This window comes from Alligator mississippiensis, chromosome 5, assembly GCF_030867095.1.
Source record: "Alligator mississippiensis isolate rAllMis1 chromosome 5, rAllMis1, whole genome shotgun sequence".
Lineage (NCBI taxonomy): Eukaryota > Metazoa > Chordata > Crocodylia > Alligatoridae > Alligator > Alligator mississippiensis.
This window is the reverse complement of record NC_081828.1, coordinates 33,417,371-33,442,709: the sequence shown is the minus strand read 5'-3', so window position 1 is coordinate 33,442,709 and position 25,339 is coordinate 33,417,371. Positions and strand designations below refer to the sequence as shown.

Here is a 25,339-nt window from a genome sequence, read left to right as displayed (position 1 = left end):
TTATCCCCCTGCCCAGGAGCTCCCAGTGAGTAGGAGCTTTTTTTCCTCCCCAAGTGCTGGGAGCTGGGACAAGCGGGGCAGCCACTGGTGGGCTCCGAGAGCAGGCAGGGGATGGGCCAGGGCGATCGGAGATTTGGCAGCGGCGGAATCTCTGAATCACATTCAGCTGAATCGATCTGGGACAGCGATTCAAATCACCGAATCAAATCATTGTCCCCCAAATCGGCTGAATCTGAAGTGAATACTAGCTGATTCGCACAGGCGTAGTAAATACCCGGTGGCCAATGTCCCCTTTCCCCAGTTTTCCCTGAGCATGGGGAAAAGCCCCTGAATGGCTGGACATTAAGGAAGATGACACTAACTGCAATTTTCCGATTGCCCTTCTCATTAACACTGACTTGAATAAAGATCATTCCTGCACTTCAAAATCTGTGTGGGGTGCCTAGGTGTGTGGCAGGGGAAGCTGCTTCAATGTTCCCAAGAGTTGGGTGCTCTGGGGCTGTCAGAGCTTTTGTGGCTTTTAAAGAATACTTCCCCCCCACCCAAGTCTACCTGGGGGTATGCACAGGGCCGTCCCTAGGGGGTGGTGAATTGGGGTGACCGCCTTGGGCCCTGTGCTTTGGGGGGCTCCGCAGAGCAGGGTGGAGTAGCAGCGGCACAGAGCTGGGCAGAGCCACGACTCCGTGTCCAGCCACTCACTACCTCCCCACCCCGGCCGCCGCTGCTGATGGTGGGAGCAGCAGCTTCTTTGGGTCCAGGACCCATGGGATCAGAGTGGGGGAGGGGCCCTGCATGGGCTGATTTGCCCTGGGCCCCACACCCTGCTCGGGTCAGGTCTGGGTATGCAAGTTAAGAGCCCTTGTACTGCAATCGGAAACTGAAAGGTGGCTAGGGTAGCACAAAGAATACAAGTGTTCTGCAGGTCACATTCAGATACATCCAGCTAGTCTTTTACTATGTGCTCATAAGACCTCACTAAATGAAACGGCACATTCTCTATCGGCTGATGTTCCTACACAGTCTCTTAGACTAGCTCACACAGAGGGTCTAGTATGGTTAAACCTAGAAATAACCAAGCCCTATCAAGGCCCTTGTCTAAAACAGTGTTTCTCAACCCGTGGGTCATGACCCAAAAGTGGGCAGTGAGAATATGTGAAAGGGTCACAAACTTTAAGCAAGGATTCTCCTTTTAAAGGATAAAAATGTGGGAAACTGGCTTCTCCCTTGCAGACTGGCAGAGTTCCAGCCTAGGAGGGGCTGCTTGGGGCTCCCCCTGCCCCACACACTGGGAGCCTGGGGGGCAGCGGGTCAAGAGTGAGGGCACTGGGTCGGGACTGGCCATCGATGTTTACAAATGGGTCCTGGCACAAAAGAAGTTGAGAACCGCTGTTGTGAAAGGACAGGCTGGCTTGTCGCAGGCAGACTCAGCAGCTGGTTCTCCACCAGGCGCCACGCAACGTTAGTGCTCTGCAGCGCACAAACAAGCTTCACAAAACAGGCCCAAGGACTTCAAATAAGAATCCATCACGTTGAAAAAAACAAACCCAAAACAAACACTGGGACTTGCCGTGGTCTCCCCAGGTTCTTTACAAAAGGAAAACGGCTGCCCTGTTTTTCCATAGGCAGGAAAGCAAAGGAAGCGAAGAGCGGGCCTGTTTCCAGGGAGCTGGGGCTGGGCAGGCTGAGGAACTGGCAAACCCGGGGCCTTCCGCGACCTTGTCACGTGCGGCCTCGGTGATCCGAGCCTGCGGCCCCCCAGCGGACGAAGCCACGTTGAGACCCCGCTCCTGCCGGCCAAACCCGGCGCGGGAGCTGAAAGGAAAAGAAAACTTCACTTCAGTGACAGCCCCTCTGCCCGGCCCGGCCCGGCCCGGCCCCGCGGGGAGGAGCGCATCGCGTTGCCTAGCAGCATCCCCCCGCCGCGGCTGCCGGCGGGGTGCACGGGGGCGCCACAGGGAGCCAGAGGCCGAGCGAGAAGCGGGCAATGCGGGGCTACCCCGGGGCGCAGGGGCACGCTAAGGGAGGCGCCGCCGCAGGCCGCAGCCCAGCCCAGCCGGGCCGGGCCAGGGAAGGGAGACGGGCGGGCTCACCGCCGGCACAGGGCCACGGACACGATCTCCTGTCTCGGACTGTCTCGCACGTCGCCCTGTCCCCCACGTTCCAACGGCGCGGGCCGTTAGAGCCGGCCGGAACAGCCACCGTTCTCCTCCTGCGCACGCGCGAGTCGCGCCCCGCCCTTTCCCTCCGGCCCCTGGGAGTTGTAGTCCAGCAACGCAGCCTTGCCGCCTCCGGCCGCGCCCGCAGAACTGCGTTTCCCACAATGCTCCGGCAAACGGCGTGTCCGGGAGCCGGGAGTCCCGCCCCGCGTGGATAACCCTTTCGGTGCCAGCCTCAGAGGCGGAAGCTTGGGCCGCTCCTCCCCAGCGCAGCGCCCTAGGGGCTGGGCAGGCGGCTGCGGGTCAGTGGCCTTCAGAGCCTCGCGCCGCTCCGGGCAGGGGCAGGGGCAGGGGCAGGGGCAGGATGGGGGCGCGGATCCTCCGCCTCGTCGGGGCCGCGCTGCTGCTGCTGCGGCCGGCCGGCGCCGCGGGGTTCGCGCAGTCCCTGGACGGAGACTTCACGTTCACGCTGCCGGCCGGCCGCACCGAGTGCTTCTTCCAGCCCATGCGCGCGGGCGCCTCGCTGGAGATCGAGTACCAGGTGCGGCCGCGCGCGGTGCCGGGGCCCGCGGGAGGGAGGGGCGGGTGGCGGGCCCGGGAGACGCGCCCCGGATCGCCCGTGGCAGCGGGCGCGGCCGGAGTCTCCTCGCCGCGTGGCGGGCCCGTCCCTCCCGCGCGGACACGCGCTGCTGCGGCTGAGGCGGCGCCGGGGCCGGGCTGCTGTGGCGCCACCCGATAGGCCGCCGGCTTCTCCCACAGAGCCCTGCTCGGGCTCAGCCGCCGGCTGCCAGCGGCTTGTCAGCGCCTCCCCGCGCCTCGCCTCCGGGCTCGCAGGTCGTCGTGGCTGTCACTTATCCCAGGCGGGAGGACTCCTGCCTTCTCTTCTCCCTGCCACTTCCCAGCTCGCTTGCTTCGCCTTGGACAGGACTTGTACAGCCAGCGCGTCTCCCTGCCGCCCCCTCCAGTCGGGGACCAAGTTTACACGAGTGGTCGCAGGTCGCGGCCTGGAGCCCTCTGCCAGGGCGGTCCCCCGTGTGCTGCCCTGGCACGGCTGCGCCTGAGTGCAGATGAATGCTTTTTTGTGACAGCGCACATTAGATGGTCTGCTGTGTGTTAAGGTTTTTTGCAAGCCACGCTTCTGTGTATTAAGCATCTCATACAGCCATGCTCAGTGGGGAGAGAAGTGTTTACAAAAAATAAAGGAAATAAAATTTGAAGCAGAAAAATTGGCAGGGTGGGTGGATAGGAGCCCTGCTGCCAAAATTGGGCTTTCATTTTTTGCTTCAATAGGTTTCAAAGTGACTTGATTTTTAAATAGTAAAGGAAATACAAGGGCTGATACTTCTTCATTTCTTTCCTGCCTTCTGTCCCTGCATCCGGCCCATGTTTTCAGCACATTTCAAATGTGGTTTTGGTAGGCCACCAGTGGCAGGGATGGTGGCCTACCAACAGAGCTTAGCACTGAGCAGGGTCTGTTTCCAATCCGAGCCTGCACCACTCCCTGGTTCATCCTCTTCCCATACCCTGTCCCACACTGCTGCCATTTCTCCCAGCCACGATGTGGGCAGAGCTCCCTGCAGCCTGGACAGAAGTGACAATTTTCACCTGATCTGGCCACAGAAAACAGTGTATAGCTGTGACCAAGCACAACTGCATGACTGCAAACAGTTTAAAAAATGGTCAAGAGGGTGAAATTCTCACCCCTCATTCCATGAGGTATCAGATAAAGGGCATTTCAAAATGTAGCATCTGCTGTAACTTGTGTCTGTGGAGTTCCCAACCTGTGGCTGTTTTCAGAATGGGAGGCGGGAAACGGAGCAGAGGGAATTCAGTCTGTCCATTCCCAGGCTGGAGCGGGTATATTGGAGCCTTCCCAAGTGGAGGGGCTCCAGTTCACCCACCTCACCATTTGGCACCAAGAATGAGCTCCCTCTGCTGCCTTCCCCCCACCCCACTTCTGAAAATATCAAGCACTGCCACATTGCTATGGTGCCAGCTCCCAGCCCCAGCTAGATTCCCCTCCCCTCTGGAACCAACAGTGAACTTCTGTTTGGTCTGGGGTAACATTGTAATCCAGAAGGCTTTGCAGAAATCATTCCGAGTTACAGCTGGGAGCTCCACTTCTGTCTGCAGCAAGTTCTTGGGCACTTTATTTTTACGTTCACTTTCAACATATAAAAAAGTAGACAGAGGCATATTTTCTCACATACAGTGTGCACCAGAGTAAGATATGCACCTTGTTTTTGAAAGGTAGAATGAAGAACAAAGGGCACCTGTACACGTACATAGAGGCTGCTCAGACATGCTGTAAATACCATGTTCCAGCAGCCTCCAGTGTCCCATGTGTCAGTGTCCCCAGGCTGAAAAATGGCAGCAGGGATGTTTTAACTAAAGCTTGTTGTAGTTATAGCACCCCCTGCCACCATTTGCAGCATGGGGATGCTGATAAACATGACCTCCGGGCACTTTAGAGTGGCTCTGAGAGCTGCTCTAATTAATTAAAGCACCCCTCTCCCCCACCTCCCAGAGCACGTGTATAATTGCCCATAACTGAGTAGTTAGTAGGAGCTAGTGAACCAAGTCTACTCATTGTTCTGCTCCCAGTGGATCAAGCAGCAGAAACTGCTCTTGCTATATTTCTGGCATCCAATATGCACTCCAATTTCTGGCAGCTGTTTCTTGGAGAAAAAAAGATGTGCGCTGTATGCAAGAAAATTAAAGCATACCTTTTAAATACATTGGAAAGGAAACGAATCATTTGACTTTTAGAAGACGTTTGACCCTATCAGATATCCATGTCATATGAGTCCTGCAGTAGTCTGATCAGTTGTTGGGGGTTTTTTGTTTGTTATATCTTTAATTTTAATTGTGTTAAGTGGAAAGGATTCAAGTTATGGTTGTACATTTAAATACTTTTTTTCCTGCTTAGCCATTCACAAGTCACGATGACTAAGTACAAGGAGAATTTTACCTATGGTTGGTTCAAATTTGCCAGTGACAAGTCAACAATGTATGCTATGACATCTGAATTCTGATCCAGCATGCTCAGATTATATGGCAGCTTCAAAGTTAGGTTGCTAGTGATCTCTTCATTTTGGTCAGCATTTGTCTAATTATTTTCTTCCCTCTTCTTTTTCATAAACTCCCAGTCTTGCACCAATTAAAGTCAGTGTAAGCGTTGTCATTGACTTCAGAAGGAGCAGGATGTTATATGTTTCCTTAACGTATCATGGATAGTTCAATGGCTATACTGGAATCTGAAAGAGCATTAGAGCCTCTCTTGGAAGAACTGCTTTTAAACCTGAATTTGGCTAACTTGGTTTAAATTTTAGGTTAGATGTATTTGTTCTTAAGAAACTGATGCACAGATAATACTACTAATAATTATTAGTATTAGTAGTAGTATTTTAATTGTTTCTTTTAATAGCTCAACAGGAGTGGACTTTTATTTTTTTTTTTTGGCTTTACAGGTTCTAGATGGAGCAGGATTAGATATTGACTTTCACCTACAATCTCCAAAAGGTGTCACCCTCATTTTTGATCAGAGAAAATCTGATGGAGTCCATACGTAAGTTTTAAATCTCTAAACTTAAACCTTCTTGTCATATACACCACTAATATTATTTATTCAAATACATTTTCAAAAAATTAAGTTAGGACTTTGAAATCATGGCTGTTTTTAATATTCATAAAACCTGGCTTTGGTGAACATCAGGCAGCTTAAATCATTCTTTGAAAGTTTAAATTTAAAGGCTAGTCAGTGATTGCTAGAAAATGTTTGATAAATAAGGTGCTTCTGTATTTCAGAATGTTTGTTTGTTTGTTTTGATATAATATGGACTTCTTTACAGAGCAGCTTGAGCTCATGAATATTTGTCCTGGTATGATGCTCATCTGTTCACTAGAGGTGCATCAATACACTGGTCCTGTATGATATTGGCACTGATAAAAGGAAAATTGACATTATCGGCAGTCAGCTTTTTTTGGTTGCTGTGGTCAATAATGTCAGCGATAAATGTCATGTACATGTGCGCAGCTGCAGTGCAGCATGCAAGCAGCCAGGAGCTCAGCCCAGCGGTGTGGAGAGCAGTGTCTGGCTGGTAAGTCAGTTCATGAACACCTCATGCCTCCTGAGGCTGGGACGGGCGCAGCAACCACCCATAGGCAGCGGGAGCAGTGTTGGCGGGGCATGGTGGCAACAAGCAGGGACTACCCGCAGATGTCGGGGGTGGGGTTGGGATGTGTGCCCCCCAGATCTATGCACAGGGCTAAGGCAGGCTGCCATTGCAGGCTGGGCCCAGGGGCAATGCTGGTCTCTTTCCAGCAGGGAGCTGAGCTTGGGCTGTGTTCAAGATAGGTGGTGGCAGTGCTAGGAAAGGAGCTACAGGGAGGGCTACAGCCACCCCAACATTCTCTGTAGCTCTCCCTGTAGCAGCACGGCTGCCACCCGCCTTGAGTACAGCCCGGCCCAGTCCCTCTGCCAGAAAGAGCCCAGTACTGTCCCTGTCCCCAGCCTGCAACAGCAGCCTGCCCTCGCCTCATGTACAGATCCAGAGGACACATGCATCCCCCATGCCCTCCTGGGATGCGTGCAGTGGTGAGAGCCACCCCCGCAACCTCCAGGATGAGCCGTAGATCTGTCCCAGACCCTGCCTCATCTGCGCAGTGCCTGCCTCAGCTCCACTCCCTCCCTCACCACAGGGGCCTCTATCTGCTCCCCCATACTCCTTCCCTCCCCCCCTTTTCCCTTCCCCCACAACAGACGTACCAGCCAAACGTGCTCTCTATGCTGCCAGGCCACATATCAGCAATCAGACTGGCTGATATGGCTCATGAAAAATCAGCCATCGGTATCGGCCCAGAAAATCTCTGCTGGCGCACACCTACTGTTCATTAGCCATCAAAAGCAATGCAGAGATCAAAAGAACTTTTGTGGAGTTCATAAAGGTTCTTTCTTTAATAGAGAAAATAAACTTTTCAGTAACCTATACCCATTTCAAGGAGTTGTGGGCTTGGCTTGTCAATCTGATTCTTCTCTACAAGTTTGTATATATGTTTTCTAAATAGTACAATTAAATTAAAATTATACTTTCCCATTGGCTTGAGTGAAGCAGGATCTATTTGTGAAGATGAGAGTGCTCCTTTTTACAGCCAGTGCTCAATTTAAAATTTAGCTATGGTAAAACAGAAATACAAATCAACAGTCAGCTTGTACTTAAAAAGTGCTGATTGTACACAATTATCTTTCAAATCTTGAATTTAAAAAAGTTCAAGGAAACCACTGTTCCTCAAGATCAGATTTCAACCTAGCAGGAGCATATGTTTTTAAGAAAATAATGTAGATGTTGTAGTAATCCCATTCTGTAGCATGTCCTAGCTTTTCATTTATATTTTATAGTGTATTTATTTATCTGTAATCACATGACCAAGTGATGTAAAGAACTGTGTTTAAAATGTAACTTTAGAGTCAATATTAAAAATATAATGTTGTGTTTAATTGTATTTGCTTATATTCAGCGTGGAAGCAGAAGATGGAGATTACATGTTCTGCTTTGACAACACATTCAGTACCATTTCAGAAAAGGTGATTTTCTTTGAACTGATCCTAGATAATGTGGGGGAAGAAGGACAAGACCAAGAAGACTGGAAAAAGTACATTACAGGCACAGATCTGCTAGATATGAAACTAGAAGATATTCTGGTAAGTATTCTGTTCTACAAGCATCAAGTGACTCAGGTTTTAAAACATTTGAAAGAGGCATCGACCTTTTATTCTGGGAGCTATGCCTCCTTGTACTAGCAAGATGGTCCTTACCAGGCTCAGATAGAACAGTTGATCGAGTTCTTTATAGTGATACATTATGCATTCTCTGTGATTTAACTGCTTGTTGCCTTTAAGAAAGCCTTGATAGTGAACTAAAAAAGCCCAATTAGCTAATTTATTATAATCCTTAATCAGGAAAATGTAAAGCTGTGTAATCCAGTCCTGGAGGAATGGTCAGTTATGGCAGAGGACGCAGCATGGTAACATAGCATTAGTCAAGTTCTTGGGATCAACCTAGTTGTTTACAAATGATGAAACGTGTTCTTTGCTGTAGCTTATACTTTGCAGCCTGTACACAGACTCAAAAGTTAGGAAACTCAGAAGAACATTTTCACAACTTCCTCTTAGGTCTTTGTGTCCTTGCTGTTGGGGTCTCAGCTGGGAAACAGACCAGCTTTTGCTACGTTCTGATTAGTGTTCTGAAGCTCAGCAAAAAACAAAGTTGTATTTTGCTTTTTCTACTCAAACACTGATATAGAATATGTTTGCTAGTCCTTAAAATGCACCTGACATTTTACTTGGCATAAGCAAAAAGTGTTTGGGGAATTAAGTATAAAGTATTCAAAATGCCAGGTATAAGTTATAGGGCAGCTTTTCCCAACCGGTGTGTGCCACAGCATTTTGGGCTGGAGCCACGCCCCACTGCCTGCTGCTGCTGAGGACACAGACAGATGGGGAGCGTGGCTCCACCCAGGTAGGGGTTATGGCTCCAGTCTAAAATGCTGTCCAGCTGGCCGTGCACCACCCCTGCTGGTGTGCCGCAGTGCTTTATTTAGGTAAGCGTGCTGTGGACTGAAACAGGTTGGGAAATGCTGCTATAGGGCACTGAGTCATGGGCCAAACAACAGCACTGAGAAATAAGAGATCTGGATTCTAGTTCTGACTGTCATGAACTTCTTTAAACTAGGCAAGTCATATAATCTCTCCATTGCTCAACTAGTAATCCCAGCCAGAGAGTTATTAACTATATCCCAGGGGAGTTCTGAGGCATAATTGATTAAACCACACTGAATTTCTTGGAACGTGATTTAGGTATGGAAAGTGTCTCTATTGAGATTAAAACAGGCTCTGAGTAAATGCATTGGTAGTAGACTTTATCGCTGTTTTCCGTCTGCTGGGATCTTGCTGTATCATAGCTTTTATTTTAGATGTAAGAGAATGAACTTGATACTTACGTAGCTGTACAAGTTAGGAATCAAACTCAAGGTCACAAGCAAGGCAGCGAATCTGACTCCTTCAGTAGCCATATAAACTGACCCCTCTCATCATCTTCATATAAGCAAACCTATACACGGCCTTGCTCTTAGACGGCAAAGAGGAATAGTATGGCCTGAGGGATACTATTTTCAGTGAGCCCCTAGACATTTCTATCAGTGCACTGCCTTCCTGCGTACTTTAGTTTTCTTTCTTAAATACAGTCTTTCTGCATACTGAGTCAGATGGCTTCTAGTGTATAATAGGATCACTTGAAATCCTACTGTCAGCCACTACATGCATTGTTTGCATTGATTGGGCATTACTTAAATTTCACATTGGCCCTACTCTGTCTTCTCCACCTATACTCCAGTTGCAGCCTTCCATACCTCCCTACAGTGTTCCTTTCACTGTATGCACGGAGGCTTGCTTGCATTACTGTGACCATTTTTTCACACTGCTGTGTAAACAGCTTTGCACAAGCTTCAAGCAATTACTGGGCCTCAGCAGTAGTGCAGGGATCCAGAGCACCAATTTTAAACAGTGTTCAACAGGCTGCAGTATTGAACTCTGAACTCACTTGCTAGTAAAGTGGCTGTCAAAGCAGAAATGCAGTGCGGAGAGAATCTGTCTTCAAACAGTAGTTGATTTACACTGCATCAGTTGTCCCATGAATCAGTTCAGAAAATCATGCATTTTTATTATGCTCTAATTTTATAATGAAGCAATAATTGGATTTAATAAATACCAAAATTATTAATAAAATGCTTGAGATGCCAAATATGTAGTGTATTTTATTTTTGAAAATTAGATAGTTTTCATTTTGCCAGTACAATTAAAGGTTTTAATTACAAGGTACATGGCTTTTGTAATCCCCAGAGCCACATAAAGATTCAAGAGGGCTTAATGAGTCTGACAAGTGCTGATGAGACAACACAGATCTGAACTCTGCCTCAAAAAGCAATGTCATGCCAGTCCCCCTTTTAAAATTGGGGCCATGCTAATATCTAGTTAGAGAAGGTAGTTAGCAGAATGAGCAGCAGGAGAAAAGCAATTCTTAAGAAAAATATCCCTCTTTCGTGCAAAGTCATTTCTAAATGTTCTTCTTCAGAGAGATACTTAAGCAGAATTTTGAGTTTTCACTTGGGCATCAGTAAATTTTAAAGATGAATAGTAATGTAAATGAATGATACAGTTATTTATAATACTGTCATTAATTTAGTCAAGTTATTAATTCTGTGGAATTCCTGGAAGAGCTTTTAAATTAGATATTGCATAAGAAACTTGCTAGGGAAATTGAAGAAGTATAGGTAGGATACCTTCATATGCAGACTGCTTTGGGCTGTAGATATTCAGTGTTCAGTAACACATTATCTTTGGCATCAACATCAAGTTACTGATGTCCAAAAATAGCCTTTTTGAAATGAATACACATCATGGCAAGTTAAGATTCAGGTTTATACCTTCTGCATGGCTTTTCCTTTAGGATGTCAATATTTAACTTTCACTAATAATTTCTGTAGTGAATATAGGAAGTTGTAGTAGACAAAAAAAACTAAATTCCAAAGTCTGAGGGCTCAAGAGTTCTGCAGTATGTCAGTGGTAAGGAAATGCTGAGCACCAGGTAAACTCAGTGTTTTTAGCCTCTGATTCAGCATTACATTGAGGATGGGTACAGCAGAAGGTAACAGATTACAGGATTGGGTCTCCAGTTTGTAATCTGAGAAGGGATTTTAAAATGCTACTTCCCTAGAGCCAAAAGTTGTGTAGGAAAATTTTACGTTCCCTGAAACAGCCATTACATTATAACTCTGTAAAGACCCTCGGTCATCCCTATAAAGGTTTCATGGCTAAGTTCAGAATCCTTCTGTTTTATCAAGTCTGTAAGATAATACTTTAACTATTACCAAAAGAGATAAAAGAGAAGTAGAAATTGTATTGTTATATTTTCTGGGAATAAATCAAAGGGATATTGAGCCACCAAATGATCTGATCAACTGGCTGTTCTTAATATTTGTTTGCACTGGGTGCTTATACTATGGGACTAGCTACAGTCAAAAGGGAAAATGCCTTATTTAAAAACTACACTGAGAAAGTGGTGTTGGCTAAACTCTTCTTCTTCTTCTACATCAGTGAATCAGTAAAGCAATGAATGTATAGGGCAGCAACTCATTTTGTATTTATCTGGATCATAATACCTATGGAGCCCACAGCAGATTAACTGTTACAGAAATGCCCACAGCAGAGCTGTTAAAAAAATGTGAGGTCTTATATGGTTTACGTTGGTACTGCTTGCAAGTGGTACTTAGTAAAAATCACTTAACGGATCTTTAAATGCTGGAATAACAGTTGCGACTTATCTACCTCCTGTTCTATAGACAATGTAATGCCACTTCAGATCTAAATTTTCTAATTATATTCAGAAAGATAACAGCATGGGATCTTTTATCCTGGATTCTAGCTGCACTATCAAATGTTTGCTACTCACAATATCAGGTATGATAAATTAGAAGGCTGTTCTGAGGGCCTTATCTAATTAATTCATTTTAAAAAGGTCTCATATTATTTGCTTTTGGAACATTCTGGAAGGTCAGTTTACTTTCATGGGTTGTAGCAGAGGCACAGAACCCAATGGGCAGAGGTGTAGTTGGGGTTTGGACTTGGGTTGCTGTACCATTCAAGCAGTACAAACAATCAAGTATGTAACATTGCAGTCAGTTGCTACCTGTGATGGGTACATGGCACCAAGATGCCATGAGCAACCTTCTCAGAGCTAATGGCTTAGTGCAGCGGTGCTCAGTGTTTTGGTCCCAGGGCTTGGAAAAATGGTACAGGGCCAATCTGTGGGCTGGATTAGGCCCTGCATGGCAGGACCAGGCCCCAGTTGCACCTGTGCTTCCCCAGTTGGCCCCATGCTGCCCTGTGCTGCCTGGTTCAGCCCTGTACTGCTCTAGTTGATCCCACACACCCAATCTAGTGTGCAGGGGGACGCTATCTGGCCCACAGGGCTCCCCCATCAGTCTGGCAATTTAACAGCAGCCACCACTCCCCCACAGCAAAATTACCTGCCACCACTCCCCCACAGCAAAATTTTCAGACTCATGAGGAACCCTGTGAACCAGTTGATATGGCTCCACAGGCTGGATCCCTCTCACAGGCTAGAGGGTGAGCACATGTGGCTTAATGAATGGACAAGGCTGTATGTTCCAGTGGATGGAAGGGACTGAGAAACACACATACTAATCATGCTTATAATAATTGGTGGTTACAGTAACTAAAACTCGTAAGATTTTGCAACAGAGCCTTGTCTGTGACAGGAAAAAAAAAAATAATTCTGGTCATGTTCACAACTACATATCTAAACCCTAATCCAGGGGCAGACAAAATATGGCCCACAGTCTGAATCCAGCCCACCAGGCTGTTCCAGCCTGTGGGGCTGCTAAGTAATTTAGAAAATTAATTATCTACCTCTGGCTGCCTGTCAAAGATGACAAGATACTAGCAGCAGCAGAAGCCAGCAACAGGACCTGTTGGTGATGGCAGCAGGGCCTGCCTGGCCCTATCCCACCCTACCCCTAGCCCCCAACTGGACGCTTCTGCCTAGCAGAGGCTTCTGGCCTGGAACCCTGTGGCTGTCTCCCCACCCTCCCTGTGTCTGAGAGGGAAACTCAAATAAGAATGGGACAGGGGGAAGATTGCCAGTGCAGCAGGAGCCAGACTGGCCTGGCCGGCACCAGGCAGTTCTTGGCTTCACGGTCAGGACCACAAGATGCATCAGGAGTCAGCCCGGCCAGGCCCCTGCAGCTGCCGGCTGGGTCCTTCTGTGTCGTGTGGTCCTGGGCATGCACTTGGGAACTGCAGGGCCTGGGTCAGGCTGGGCTGGCTTCTGCTGCTTCATGTGGTCCTGGCCATGCAGCAAGGAACCGCACACCACCAGAGCAGCCAGTGGGGCAGCGGGGAGAGACAGAGGTGGGTGGGGAAGGAAGGGAAGCGGCAGGGGAAGAGTAGCAGTGGCAGGCGGAAGGCAGGAAGTGGCAGTGAGCAGGCAGGAAGGAATGCAGTGCCTTGGGGCCAGCAGCAGCAGGAGCCAGCTGGGAACTGCAGTAGCCAGGCTGGCTCCTGGTGCGTTCTGCAGTCCTGGCCTTGCAGCTGGTAACCACGTGCTGCCAGAAAGGTGGCGGTGGGTGGGAAGAAAGGAAAGCGGCCGGGAAGGGGATTGGGGGCAGGTGGGGGTGGAAGTGGCAGCAAGCTGGTGGGTGAGCGTGTGGGGCCCACACCAGCGCTCCAGGTCCAGGGCCATGGCTGGCGGGGGCCCGGGGGGGGAAACAGGAGCACAGAACCGTCTTGCTGGGACTGCGTACCACCAGGGTCTCCATCTGCTGCAGGCCACGAACACCCTGAGGCCTCACCACCTGCTGCTGGTGGTGGTGGCAGGGGCGGTGTGCAATAAAGGAGGGGGGCACATTTGTAGGGGGGGTCCCCACACACACCCCACACCTAAACTCCCTCACACATCTCAGCCACCCTCCACACATGCCACAAGCCCTCAGCCACCCTCCTCCCCACTCCCGTGCCCCGCACAAATCCCGTACCTAACACATCCACATACAGTATGCCCACACTTATCTACACCCCCACACAGCCACACCCTCCCCCATACTCCACATACACATACCCACCCACATCCACAGTCCTCCACAAACCCTGTACCCACCCCTCCACACCCCCCCCAACAATACACACAAGTAAGACTTCATTTTAAGCTATCATGCAATCATCTCTATGTACATTACACAAATGTACATAAATCAGGACAAAAATATTTTTTTTTAAATCAAATTAATGTATGTTGTCTGATTTTTAGAATATAATTTGTTGTTTTTTTTCCAGTTCCAAGATGGCAAACTCCCTAGCCAAAAGGAGTATTTCTGGGGGCAAGGGGAGGGACTTCCGGTTCCAAGATGGTGACCAGGGGGCGGCCCTCAACAGGTGCCCTCAACAGCTGACCTAAACTTGTTAAGCAGCCCTCCAGCCAAAAGAACTGCCTACCCCTGCCCTAATCACTATACAAGTGTGCAGGAGGGAGCACATAAGTCACACAACACCTTTTACCTTTATCAAGCCACAAACAGAAAGCTGCACAGTAACTACTGGAATTAGCATCACATAAATAGTTGATTCCCAAAAGAAATGTCTTTCATTTAAGCTTTTTGTCACAAAATTTCTTTAGTTAATAGAGACTTTAAGTTTCCCAGTATCATCTCAGGCACACCCTGACTTTCATGTTCAGCAAAATGAAAACTTTTGAGACCTACGAGATAAAAGTACTCAGGTAATGTATGTGCAACCTCCAATCTCCCTGACTTCAGGCAAAGCCATTGGAAACCATAGAATTTGTGTTTGTAAGTGAGGTAAACTAGAGGGGGCATTTCCCTTGTGCAGGGAATGCGAGAGCTCCTCTGCCTGACCCCTCTTAGGCCTGATAAAAGGGAAACAGGTGGTGGATTTCTTTGCATGCACATCTTGTAGACTGTTATTAGTGTGGCACGGTGACTTCTTAGTGTGAAGACTATCAATAATAAGTAGGAAGATGACTAGTCTATGAATTTAACAAAAAGGAAAGTGAAGCATAGCATTAAATGGCATTATGCAGTAGGGCAAAGGGGTCATAGAATGACCAGATTTGGTGTTCTTTTGTGGATGAGGCTAAACGTTTGATAGCAAGGCAGGTACTTTTTTTAGTTCATAGTCTGTACCATTCAAAGGCAAAATGCATGTAGGCTATAAGCTGATCAAAGACGGTAGAGTTAAAAGTTGTGTGGGCATGTGCTTAATTTCTACGTATCGGGGGGGGAAATAAAATCAGGAAATGAGATTTTGCTGAATTTCTATAAGGGAACAAAGTACCAATGGGCAACTTTGGCACTGCTAACAATGTTTTTTTTGTTGCATATACAATAAATATACACTAACCTAAATAAAAGAACAAATAAAGAGCCTCTGAGAACATGCCACATTCATAACTACTGTCCAGTACACAAGTAGTTAAAAGGTGCGCACACAGTATTTTCAAGTGTTGTTTGTGAGACTAAATAGCAGCAATATGGAGTGATGATGTGTCTTGAAGTGAGAGCTGTGACGTATTTAGAAGTATATTTTCTGTGTTCCTTTCTAAGTGATTTTTGCATTCTAAAAACACTCTTCTGTTTGTTCCTTATCAGGAATCCATCAACAGTGTCAAGGCAAGGTTAAGCAGAAGTGTCCAGATTCAGACGCTACTCAAAGCATTTGAAGCTCGCGATCGCAATATACAAGAAAGCAACTTTGACAGAGTGAATTTCTGGTCCATGGTCAACTTGGGAGTTATGGTGGTGGTGTCAGCTGTTCAGGTTTACATGCTGAAAAGTCTTTTTGAAGATAAGAGAAAAAGTAGAACTTAATATCTACCATCCATGTTCATAATACACGGAGAGAGGAAAACGCAGTAAACCGCTACAGAAAAATGAGTGTTACCTCCATCTTGTTTTGAAAAGGCACTATACTTAACAAACAGGTTCTTCATTTACATGCAACTTTTTTAACATGAACAAAATGCCTTTTCTACAACCCTTCTATCTCTGCAAGTGCTACTAACAACAGCAAGATTTTAAGCTGGTTGCATTTATCAATAACTTTTTACTAGATTATGCATAATGCACAGGATGTTGGAACAAATGCAAAGTAATGTTGATACCTGCTATATAATCATATTTCCATAATCACTTGAAAAATCTTTCTATGCCAACATCAATACTAATAGGGTGGGGGTTGCTTTTTTTTTTTTAAATATCTGAATTGAGTGAAGTTACACATGTGCCTAACTGTTTGCAGGTTTGGTGTGCAAATTAGTAACCTGCAATTATGTTCAGTTGACTTCAAGGATGTAAATGTGTAAATTTTCCTCCATCTACTAAAGAGGAGTGTTTTTACTGTACAACTTAATGCAGAAACACTGGACTGACACTTGCAAAATAGTTCATTTTTTTCTCTCACTTTTGTATACAAATGACTGACATCAGCACTTTAAAGAAACATGGTCAATGTGAAATCTATTTTTTAACTAATTAAAAGTAGTTCATAGCTACAAAGCTTACCGCCTCAGTCCTTTTGTCAGTTTTTGTGGTTTTTACAATCCTGTTTTTTCTGGTGTTTTTGTTATTGTTGCTGTATCAGAAATCTATACAAACAAGTGAAACTGCCTGCCTGAAGTACAGTACAGTCAGATGCACAAAATAAGCCAATTGAAATGCAGCATATAATTTTAGCTATGTAATTGTAACTACTTTTAATACCATACTTTGGTTCAAGTTAGTTCTCTCAGGCAACTCTGTTCCTTCAATAGTGCTTAAGGGTAAAATTCTTTGGAAATGTTACCTTGACATTAAATGTTTATATGCTTTTAAAATCTATTTTTGTTGTTTTTTTATTTACTGGTTTTGCTAAGACTTGCTAAAAGGTTAAGCAAAGTAATGCTGCAATGAATAGGGTAGCAGATCACAAATGGCAAAACTCTAAAGTTCAGTAAAATCCTTTCCTACTCCCTATATGCAGAAACAGCAAATCTTTAGTTGTGCATCTATTCTTATAGCCTACTCATATGTGTAGGCTGTTTGCATTGACAAAGTCATCTGAAAGTAGCCAACAGGATTCAGGTCTACATTTTGGGATTAAGTTCATAGCATAAAAGTTAAGAAATACTTGGTCATCTCTCAATAACTATGCAAATGGCTTGCTTGCATCAAAGATAGAATTTTCTGATGCTCAGGGAATAGAAAATAGAAGTCTCAGATGTGTATCTGTTTTCTGTCATAATATCAGATCAAGGTTATTTTCTTTTAAAAAATGTAAGAGGAATTTTTTAAAAAATTTTAAGTCAAAACAATACTGTGTCTACATGACATCATCTATGAGCTAGCTCAAGAAATACGATAGTGTGGACACATTATTCCAGGAGTGCTGTGCTTTGCTTCATGTAAATAAAAATATTTTTTTTGAAGAAAAAATAAGGCATACCCTGTACTACTCCAGTGCCCACAGAACCGTTTTCTTACTGACCCCTTTTTGTGAAGCTGTGACTGATAAATCTGGTGTTAAGCTACTGTGTTCTAGTTCTCAACTGAATTAGTTGATACAAAAAGCTTTTCTATTATGTAGTCACCATGACAATATCTTGGGCTCATTGACAAAATCCAGCATGTGTGTTTTGTTAATAAAAAATAGATCAGTGGTCACGATGGATGAAGGATTTGGTGTTCAAACGTGGACAAAAAGTTTTTGAGGAGTAATGTGTTTTTGTATAAAATGTACAAATCAATGGTTATTTATGCAAATAAGGGAACATAAATGAGACTGGTTGATTATTTTTATTTTAAAGTAAGTATTAAACAGTTAAGACCTTTTGAATAAAATTATGCAGAAACATGGCAGATTTGCAATAAAATGAAGGTTAAACTTGTGTTTGTGTACTTGTAACATCTGTAGGAAGAGCACTGCATCTCTGTGCTTTTTACTCTTGTGGTTTGATCCCAGAAGGGATCAAGCAGCATAAGTTTCTGATGACTCCAGTAAGCATTAAGGGTATACAGCAGACAACAGTAATGCTCAGTATCTTGCAAGACTGAGCAAGTTTTGTAATACTAACATGCAGGCTGATTGCTCAGTAATGCTTTATGACTCGGGCAATATTACAATTCAAGTCAGTACAAAGACTGGACTGCCCAAATTTTTGTTTTGTTAACAAAGCAAGTGTCACTTCACATCTCCAAGTTGGGGGTCAGCAACCAATGGTCCATGGGCCAGATCCAGCACAGCAGGCTTGTTCTCAGGGAGCTGTGCCCCTCCACTACAGTTCTGCAGTGTCTGAGCTTTCCCCTTACTGCAGAAAAGTTAGGAATCTGGTAGCCAGCCACTGGAAGGAGAGGAGGGGTGGAGATGTTTGGCCTGCAATCAGCTGGTTCATACACAGGCAAAAGACTGCCAAACCCTGCTCTAAATAGTAATACTTGTTAGTATCAGGTGAGTGGCAATAGATAAAGGAATTAAATCTGTGATGATAATGAAGTATCAAATGTTATTAAATATTTTACCAAAATGGTATTTGATATCAAGTAATATCAGATACCTATCTTGCTTGAATTATGTAACAAGGGAGTATTGTAAATGTTACAATTCTTTTCTTAAAAGATCTCTCCTACAAATGTGGTCAATCAAATGCTACTCAAAAGACATCAGGTATCCACATTGTAGCCATATTGGTCTAGAGGAAAAGGCAATCAGAACTCATAGTAGAGATGATCTCTTTTATTAGACCAACAAGATTTTTGCAACAACAACAAAAAAAATTTAAGGTATGTAAGTTCTCTTTTGAACCTATGTAATTTATAAAAAAAACTACTGAAGGAACAGCTAAAACTTAAGTTTCCATATTCATTAAATATTATATATCATCTGACTATATATGTGAGCCAGTATCAGGAGCAGCACTAGTATTGTTTTCTGAAAATATTAGGGGCACAAGGAAACATAGCACCTTATTCTGTCATTTTAACTTCACCTTAACCATAGAACAAAGTCCAGTAATATTTCAGGGGCAAGGGAAGTGAAAAGTGCTTCCCCACTGTCTTCCTTCTTACCTCTTAGCTTTCATTGGTTCAAGAAAGTGGTGTACATTATAAATATCACTAAGATGAGACCCTACTTGTTGTTTCAAGATTGCCGATAGACACAAAACAATGGGGAACAAGAGTAACGAACATTATTCTATATTATAGTAATATGGCAGGATGTCATCTTTTGTTAAATGAACTGAAAACAATAATTCATGCCAACAGAAATAAATCACTGACCCTTTCCTCTGTTCCCTTTACCATGCAAGAATACAGAAACATTGTGACATTCTGAGCTAGCAATATGCATGTGATTGGGCATATTTCTGTCCACCCCAAAAATAGGCAATATGGCATCTACGATCTGTTGTGGAAAAGCTTCTCCTATTATTCATTTCCATTAAACTGCATGAATGTGAAAGTGAACTATTTTTCTGCAACTGCTAAAGATGAATTCCCAAGTTTCCAAAGCAGAGTACATTATACACTTCTACTGGGAGGGTTTACGGACAACTTAAGTGTGCAAATATGGTGATCATAAAATAATAAAAATGAAGTGTTTATCCTCCATAAAACAGCTCAATTCCTGCATGAAGGAGTGGGGGAGGGGTGGATGATGACAAAAGAGGAACTGGATCCTCAGCTGAGTTGTTAAAAATAAGATTTTTAATTTAGACTAAAATCCTGCAGTTTCTAAATCTGCCAGCTGCTTCTCACTTCAGAGTTCTAGTGTGGGACACTTGACAGCCTGTCTCCTTCCCAGGCAGGAGAGAGGGCAGGCTGTCAATTAATGGGCTATTACAAGGGTGGAGGTAGCCTAGGGAGCAACCCTTTAGTACTCCTTGGCTGGAGACCTTGCCTGTGAAGCTCTCCAGCCATGGAGCTGGAGGAACGTCTATACAGTCCAGCTTTCAGGCTATTTTTCTACCAAAAGAAATTTCTTCTGGTAAAAATTTACATCTGTACATAGTCATAGTCTAAAACTTCAAAGCTGAGTGACCCTGGGAGAACTTTGAAGAGGCTGCTGTTGGGTCAGGTTGTTGCTGAAAAGACTCAGAGCTTTGAGCAAAGAACTCTTTGCTGGTGGTTTGATGCTTCCTGTCTTCAAGAAAGTAAGATTTTGTATTTGTTTTATCTATAAGAAAGTACAAAGGGAACCAAGTTCCACGTCAACCTATTTTGAGGAAAGCAATTTTCAGACACCAACAACAGTCTACTATTTGTATAGCTATCAATTGCCTCCAGAACCTTTGGCCTACAAAACTTCTCTCCAGAGAACATAAACCACTGATCCACATACAGAAAAAGAACAAACATTTCTTACCATCAGCAGCAAACAAAGGAAGATGAGCCAACTTTCAGTAGATATTTACAGTGCGATGTCACAATGATCAGGTGCCAAACTTGCACTGGGAGAGAGGGAGAGAACACATGATGCATGTATCTGCACAACTTTGATTCCAGACTAGTGTAAAAATCACTTTAAATCAATGAAATGTATAAAGTAAATGCAATACCTAAACAAGTGTTTACCTTCCTCTTCTACAGCAAAGATGCTTCTTCATAAATTTGTTAAGGCTTCCTCATTCCCTCAATGCTGCGTTGAACTGACCCTAGAGTATTTAATTTTATTTACCAAAAAAATCTTTAAAACCTATATATCTTGATTAAAATAAAGGATTACACAAATAATGTTACTGTAGTGATTAAGACTCCAAATATATGAACCATTGATAATTAAGAGTTACCAACTAGTTTCAAATCTTTTTTTTCCTTCTAAAGAGACAAAGGCCCCAAGGTAGAAAAAATAAAAATAAAAAGGCAGTTTCTTCAGCTGCTTTAGCACATGCAGTGAAATCAGAATTTATTTAGCCCTTCAGAGCAATATGTAATGCAGAGTAGGCAAGACAGGAAGCCAGTTAACCACAGTTACTGTTATGAAAAGGATAGTTCCCTTTTCTGAAGTGCTTAAAAATTAATGATCTATAGATACTAACCATTAAGGTCCTATATGATATTGATATTGTTTGACCTGCTAATTAGAAGTAAACTGAGAGAATTAAGATGAATAAACTAATTTTTAATTAAAGTTATCTGCAAAATGGAAATTATCCCAATATTTTAATTTAAAAACATAACCAAGATACTGTAAGCATACTGCTATACTTCCTCTGCTCCTCTCCCACTGCATAGGTAACAGTTAACGGAGATAAACGGCGTGCCTTTACTTGTCCCAAAGCAAAATTCTTATTTAGAAAGGACATTTCACTGAGTACCTATTGTTTTATCCCTCAGGAGCCTGTAGGCAGTGATCAGACAGCTTACTTAAATGATACCCTGATGTTAGGAGTTGGAACAAAAGGTTTTGGAGAGGATTTTAAAAGTCTGTATGCATGCCAATCTTGCCAACCTCTGACCGTACACTAAGTAGTATCTTCTGAAACTACAATACAACCTGTATCTGAGTCTATATTCTCTGTCTTGAAAACATTCCCTTTTCAAACCTGCCAGAGTTCTTTTAAATTTATGTGATAAGCTAAAATAAAAAATAAGCTGCATCTTAGCATGCATTCCAGAGTTAAGAGACAAAGAAAAATCAGCCATTCCTTCCTTCTTCTCTCAATAGCCTACTAAATCAATATATGCTCAATTAATTATATCATGTAAACAGGTCAATACAGCATTAACAAATTACAGATTAGCTCTTACGACAGATTTCTCTCTGTCAGCCTTATTTCACGTTAAGAAGGGGTTAAGAATGAATTTACTTAAAGATAAGACTAAAATGTGTTATCAAATTGCTTGCCACCATAAGTAATAATAAAATAAGTCAAAAGCCAGCTGGCATTTCCAAAACAGAGATAATCATATGACCAAATTTCCATTTGGCAGGAATTTGGTTTCAAAACGAAAAGTAGAAATATTGTAGTTGCCTGTGGAAGGGAAAAGCTGAAGAAAAGTTAAACCATCTACATATTTCATTTGCTTATACCTTCATAATGGAGAAGTTGGAAACCCTGGCTGGATTAGTCCTTTTGGTGGAACTATGATCACCAGAAGCCACCGAACTCCTCACAGCAGGCTATATAATGGGGATGCCCTGATAACACAGCCCTTGAATCCTAGGCTGCCTAGGGTAATTAATAAAGCTCTAAGAAATCAGCATAACTAACTGTCATGTCCCTTTCTTCAATTTTTAGTCTGCATCAGGTGTCATATGTACTAAAAATAAGAGATTCTTTGATCCTCTCCATTCATTGCCATTCTTCAAGTCAAACACCAATTATGTGTAACTGGAGTATTCAAAACGCATGGAGTTGCTCAGTAATGACAGTTGTAAAAATGAAAGATAGCTCAGTCAGTCTCTGCATCTAGATTTCAATCCAAACTTTGCATTCAAGATGCAAAGTACATGCAAATTTTTTTGGTTCAAAAATAAGCTATTAAGCTTGTCTGAAAGTGTCAATAAGTAGGGAATATAAATCTGCCGGGGCACAGGCAACTGTCCACCACAAAATGCTTTGCACCATTTAGTTCATTTAATTTGCTTTTTTTTTTTTTTTTTTTAAGGTTAATTTGGGATCATCTACCAAGAAAATATTGACTATCCTAGCTGTATGGGATGAGCTGATAGCAGAACTCAGTGCCATGAACATTTTTTAATCCTGTCTTCTTTTTACATCACTCCTATTAAGAGCCTTAAAAAATAGCCTCTTTCACTGTGTGTGAAAATGGCAGCTAGTCACTTAGTTAAAACAGTCAATGTTCAGAAAACAGGATGAGAAAAAAGGAAGTCAGGCCCATGTACTAACCGAATCAGGCATGGATTCCTGATCTAACTGATGGCTTAAACAGATGCTGCTCAAAAACTGCAGAAGAGAAACGTTTTGACAGTATACCATCTGGAATCCAGCTGCAGAGAGAAAAACAGGAGGGTGGAGGATCAGAATCTATACTTTGGAGAGGGTGAAACAAAAGCAAGCTCAACTATACAGGTGGTATGGAGTTAAATGAGAGAACAGCTAAAATGAAGGAAATAGTAGAAATAGCATGGGGGAATCTGGATCATGTCATATATGGAAACATACAGCAGATAAATCAGGTGTGCATGTACTGCAGAAGCTGTGTACACTGTGCATTTCTTGGCAAGTTTGCTTAAGCCTTATGCAAGTACAACTGACATCCTAAAATTAGATACAGAAATTTACACTCTAATTAAAAACTATGGCAATACTAATCATACATTTCCCAGATGCAATTTTTAGTTTAACACGTGAGCAAAACCTTCCCCCAAAACTGAAAGTCTATACACAACATTACAGAAGCCAATTTCCCTGGTGTTTATCTCAGAAAAACTTAAATGCAAGTCTCATAAATCTGTCAGCATGATGCTCAATACACAGTGTGGTTTTGCTATTTGCCTTCCTATTCCCCTTCCCCACTTCAAAACTATGCGTCTCTCTACAAAGCATCACTTTCTAAATAAAAAAAGCACCTAAACTGTAGATTTCCCAGCTCCCTTCCTTTCCTACACCATTAAGATTTATCTACTCCCCTCCCTTAATCCACCCATTCCAGCATCCCCACCTTGTCCCTTCTCCTCAACTTCTGACTCTTCAGTTTCCTCCCCTTCAAAATACAAACAGTTTGACCACTTCATAAATGGAAGAAGGGGTAATGGTTATTTCCAAATATCTAGTTACCTGTAACTTCCGTCTTCCAGTTCCATCCAACCAGTGCTCTCCAATCTAACGTTTGTTCCTTCCACTCCGTTGCAACAATTGCCAAATGTGCAATAACCTCTTCCTGCCCTAAGATCGGTTTCCCATCCTCATCCTTGACCTGTCAGCTGCCTGCGACAGGGGCAAAGCTTTCTGAAAAAGTGTTGCTTACCCTCAGTATCCGTGACTTCTCTCCATTTTATTTTTGCCCCTCACTGCTCTATCAACTAAATTTTGTTCAGAAAACATCTCATTCTCCCTCCAATTCTTTTACAAACAGAAGGGAATTATTTGGGGTCAGTCCTGCTTCTCCAATTCTTAGATGATCTCATTTGCAAAAGAAAAAAAAAAAGTCAGGTACTCTATACATATCACCTCACAAATCTCTCTCCACTATTGACCTCATTCTTGAAACCAAAATCTGAGCCTAAATTCTCTCCTGAAAGTACAGCCATCTGTTTGAACTCAACAAAGCCAAAAAACTGAGCTCTTGAATTTTTCATATTATGCCTATCTCACTGTAGACACATCCTTCCTGTTACTCAAGCAGACTGCTTCATTCTACATAGCATTTGGACGATCTAGACTTTGCTAGCCAAGCACAAAGTTAAATTCCCTAGTTGAGGTGTCCGTCACTCTGTGTCCTCTCTCTTGCAGTCCTGCAAAATTTTACCTCTGCCTACATTTGTTTATTCAAAAAGGCTATGGAGATGACTTTTCTATGCTGTTGCTCTTACTACATCAGCCTTCCCTATGCATCCATCCACTTTTGGCTCCACCTTCTTCACCATGAGCTACCTTTCTTCACTGTCGAATTTCTTTACTGTTTATTTCTGTCATATCGCCTTACATAGCATCAAAATGTGGCACGAAGCAAAGTAAGATTGCCAATTTTTTTAAATTTTCCAAGTCCCTCATGCTCTCTCTCATGAAGCCCACAATGCACACAAAGACTTACTCATGCGTAAGCTACTTCCCCCATAGCTACTTCTCTCCTTCAAATCCTTCCTTGAAATGTTTCTATTCTGATGCCTCTAAAAATGCAAAAGTTAAACAACTGGTTTGCTGTGAGCAGTTTTTCCAGGCTGACCAATAATTTGTTTCTTTTGGCTCCCATAGTACTTTATCCTTCTGATGTAAGAGAAGGGACTGCCTCTGTTACATGTTCATACAACGCCTAACACAACTCACCCTGGTTTCTAGATACTACTGCACTACAAATAATAAAGACATAATCCTGAGCAAAGACTTTTTCCTTGCATGATTAATTCTTTATGAACAAGGTTGCAAACTCAGTGAACGTGCATAAGAAATTATACACTGACAATGACAAAGTCGCACTAAAATCTAATTGTTATAAGTAGTGATCTTTATCCCCCTGACAGTCCATGACTATGTATACTTAGGAACTGCATACAAAGGCAGCAAAGGATTCACAGATGAAAATCAACTTGCTCCAGTAGCATCGTTTCTTAGTCAAGTTTCCAGTTCATGTTCTCAAAACCAAAACATTTGCTGAAGGTATTAGGAAGACTTTCAGGAATCTAGTAAGTAGATCTAGGTTTATGTGCAAGGCAAGAATCAAACTGGCTAGAGTGCAAGGGAAGATAGTATAAAGAACTAGTGTGTATTTCATGTGAATACAGAAGCAAAACTCATTCTTCTCTCTTAAAAATACACACATTTAATGTCGTTCTCTTTTAATTCTAAGAAAAGCAATTCCAAAAATACAAACTGAACATCAGAGCCATGTCAACCACCGTAAAATGAAACAGACATTCACAATAGTTAAAGTCTATG

At 43.5% G+C, this 25,339-nt stretch overlaps 1 protein-coding gene across 1 annotated transcript; it reads left to right on the top strand.

Moving 5' to 3' along the window:
* The first annotated feature begins 2,503 nt into the window (after nt 1-2,503).
* On the top strand, nt 2,504-16,622 carry TMED5 (transmembrane p24 trafficking protein 5). The gene is made up of 4 exons (XM_006265554.4): nt 2,504-2,697; nt 5,627-5,724; nt 7,674-7,857; nt 15,396-16,622. The coding sequence occupies exons 1-4, from the start codon at nt 2,521-2,523 to the stop codon at nt 15,612-15,614; spliced, it is 678 nt and encodes a 225-aa protein (XP_006265616.1). The 5' UTR covers nt 2,504-2,520; the 3' UTR covers nt 15,615-16,622.
* The last annotated feature ends 8,717 nt before the right edge of the window (nt 16,623-25,339 follow it).

What these genes read in the sequence shown, in the direction of transcription:
- TMED5 (XM_006265554.4), top strand. Translation starts at nt 2,521, where the DNA reads ATGGGGGCGCGGATCCTCCGCCTCGTCGGGGCCGCGCTGCTGCTGCTG. An exon ending in AAATCTGATGGAGTCCATAC is followed by an intron (nt 5,725 to 7,673) that starts GTAAGTTTTAAA and finishes GCTTATATTCAG; the next exon opens with CGTGGAAGCAGAAGATGGAG. An exon ending in TGAAACTAGAAGATATTCTG is followed by an intron (nt 7,858 to 15,395) that starts GTAAGTATTCTG and finishes GTTCCTTATCAG; the next exon opens with GAATCCATCAACAGTGTCAA.